General features: G+C 35.5%; 2 protein-coding genes across 3 annotated transcripts in view; both read left to right on the top strand.

Moving 5' to 3' along the window:
- The window catches only part of LOC138006429 (uncharacterized), a 50,418-nt gene that overhangs the window by 15,513 nt on the left and 32,405 nt on the right, over positions 1 to 2,500 (top strand). The window lies entirely within an intron of this gene.
- The window catches only part of LOC138006428 (uncharacterized), a 9,529-nt gene that overhangs the window by 5,462 nt on the left and 1,567 nt on the right, over positions 1 to 2,500 (top strand). The window contains exons 6-11 of one of the 2 annotated variants that reach the window (XM_068852747.1): positions 88 to 124; positions 517 to 567; positions 1,004 to 1,026; positions 1,286 to 1,328; positions 1,910 to 1,951; positions 2,313 to 2,369. In XM_068852747.1, the coding sequence (XP_068708848.1) occupies positions 88 to 124; positions 517 to 567; positions 1,004 to 1,026; positions 1,286 to 1,328; positions 1,910 to 1,951; positions 2,313 to 2,369 (253 nt within the window). Of the gene's footprint in view, positions 1 to 87; positions 125 to 516; positions 568 to 1,003; positions 1,027 to 1,285; positions 1,329 to 1,909; positions 1,958 to 2,312; positions 2,370 to 2,500 lie in introns of both variants that reach the window. The other variant, XM_068852746.1, reaches the window with a different exon arrangement.

Here is a 2,500-nt window from a genome sequence, read left to right as displayed (position 1 = left end):
AGAACCAACATAAACTTTTAAATCATAATTTAACATCATTCAACATCTGTAAAAGTTAGTAATATTACTTCTATATCTTGTTTCAAGGAGCAGTGTAACACAGTTCAGCATTCAGTGATCACACGTAAGTCTGAATCTGCATTCACATTGTTAAATATTAATAATTGTTAGTAAATATTAATTGTTTGGCAGCTAAACCGTTGTTATGGTAACAGCTGTTGATTGGTTACCGACGAGAAAATAACTTTGGTCATGCATCTTCTCTAAGATATATATTTTTCAAGAACTACACCTCCAAGCCAAAAAAACTGCAGTGAGCCTTCTGAAATGTAGGCCATTCTGTACACTTTGAATATTAGATAAATTTTAAGATGGAAAATATATTTTAAACTAAATACTTAGGCTTAAGTGAAGAACTCACTCTGATTGCCGGTATGTGTTCCCAGAAGATATCCATATCCATAAGCTCACTATAGAGGGACACTTTTTCAATTGCCCTTTACTTGTTATTATTAGTTTCAGAAAGCAATGTTGTTTCTGTCGAGGATGAAGGAAACAGTAAGGAAGGTGAGTCTAGTTTTAAACCAGTATTGGTCACCCTTGCAATGACGAATACCAGCAAATTGTTTTAATTATTAAATAACCAAACAAACTTGAATGCAGCTGCTTTGCTGGTACAACCAATTTATAACAAAACATAAGTTCAGATCATAATGTTAATTATGCATGGCATATGCCATTGATCCGTCATTGCCAAGTTCAGAAATGCATCATAATTAACATTGTTACGCTTGGCCAATATTAAATTAAATCTTATCTCATATCGATGTGCGATATATAATTGGTCACAGTAGATAACTGATATCCAGAATTAACTTATCTTCTGTCAATACTGTTAAGGCGTGTTTAACACGTACTCAAACCGAATAAGAGCCTGGTCACAGGTTAGTTCTGCATTGTAAAACTTTCGTGATAATTTATACTTATTCATTTTTCTCAACAGGTGACAGTGATGATGAAAAAATGGTAACGTTATTTCTGGTGTTATCTGTTATTGTTTCATGGCGTAACAAGCTTTGGCCAGCCTAAATCCAAGGGTCTTTACCCTTCTTATTATCCCCTCCTCCCCCCCCCCCCCCCCCCATCGCAGATGTTCAATTTTTAAAGAGATTAACTCTTGTCTGCCTAAAGTTGTTGAACTACTTGGTCTTAATGAAAGGAGTTCATTTGAGCATCTTATCTTTCGCTACTCTCGATCGCTAATTACCCGTTCTTAATGTTATAGGCTCTAGACGAAGAAGTCCTTACCCGAGCAGCACAACAGGCAGGTCAGTGAATTTTCAACTCAAATTGCACGACTAATTTGTGAGTTTGTACTGTAACGTTTACGGTGAGACCTGTGATAATTTTCATTTAGGCCATTCCCACCCATAAAATGCTTTGTTGCAATCGCCCGACAGACCCCTTAAAAATATTGATTTTTTCTTTGATTAGTTCAAGCAAACGTAGTTGAGAGTGTTTTCTTTAAATGAACTTTATCACTCTAATTTCTGATTAAAATTAAAATTAAAATTAAAATCAAGCTTATTTTGTGAGCTGGCCTGTTAAGGCTGCTATTTGGACCCAGATTCTGGCACTTAATTTTTATCCGACAAAGCACACTATTTTTTATTAGCACTATGCATCATAATAAACCCAATCAATTCCTATTTTCTTCAAGTTGCTTTCCCACACCCACAAATGAACTGTTCACCCACCCCTTCCTTAACCAAGTTTTGCAATAACGTATTCTAGTCGTAACCTTTTAATTTGGAGCGGTAAACCACCCTTACGATATAGAAGACGATGGGAAACGAAACATTTTACGGAGATAGCCTAAATGCTGTATTTGGTTAATTTATTTACACAGAAGCCCAAGAAAGAAGTGTAACAAATAAAAAAGGCCGCAAAGGTACAGGTAGGAGAATTTTCTTTTTAAATTTCGGTAAGGATTGTAACAATGAAAGACTACTGAAAGGCAAGTTCTCCAGCTGCTTTTAATCCTGAGAATTATAATTGACAGGCATGCTTCAGGCTTTACATTAAGTGATGGGGTGAAATTTACCATCAGCTTTATCATGACTCCTCGTATTCAGTTACGCCACAAAAAATTAAAGAAAGTTAAATTCTGATTTATTAAATGCTAAGGTATGACAACGTATAAAATCCCGCTTTATCCTATCAATCCAGACAATTTGCGTATGGTTAATTAGAAGTGTTAATTTTGAGCTTAACCAGCCTCAGAAGGTAACTTTAGAATCTTTTTGTATCAGGAAGCCGAAATAAAGTTTCTGATTTGTTTGACCACCTGCACCCCGGGACGATATCAGGTGAGTGGCATGCATTGAAAATAACCTGGTATATTGGTTAAAAAGAAATTAAGATTCTCTAAAGTACCGATAAATTATCGGGGACGAAAATTGTTATGCGTGCACAAGTATCGTCAGAGATTCAGTATGTA

The sequence above is a fragment of the Montipora foliosa genome, chromosome 6 (assembly GCF_036669935.1).
Source record: "Montipora foliosa isolate CH-2021 chromosome 6, ASM3666993v2, whole genome shotgun sequence".
Lineage (NCBI taxonomy): Eukaryota > Metazoa > Cnidaria > Anthozoa > Scleractinia > Acroporidae > Montipora > Montipora foliosa.
Note: the sequence above shows the minus strand (reverse complement) of the source record. Positions and strands in the feature narration are given on the sequence as shown.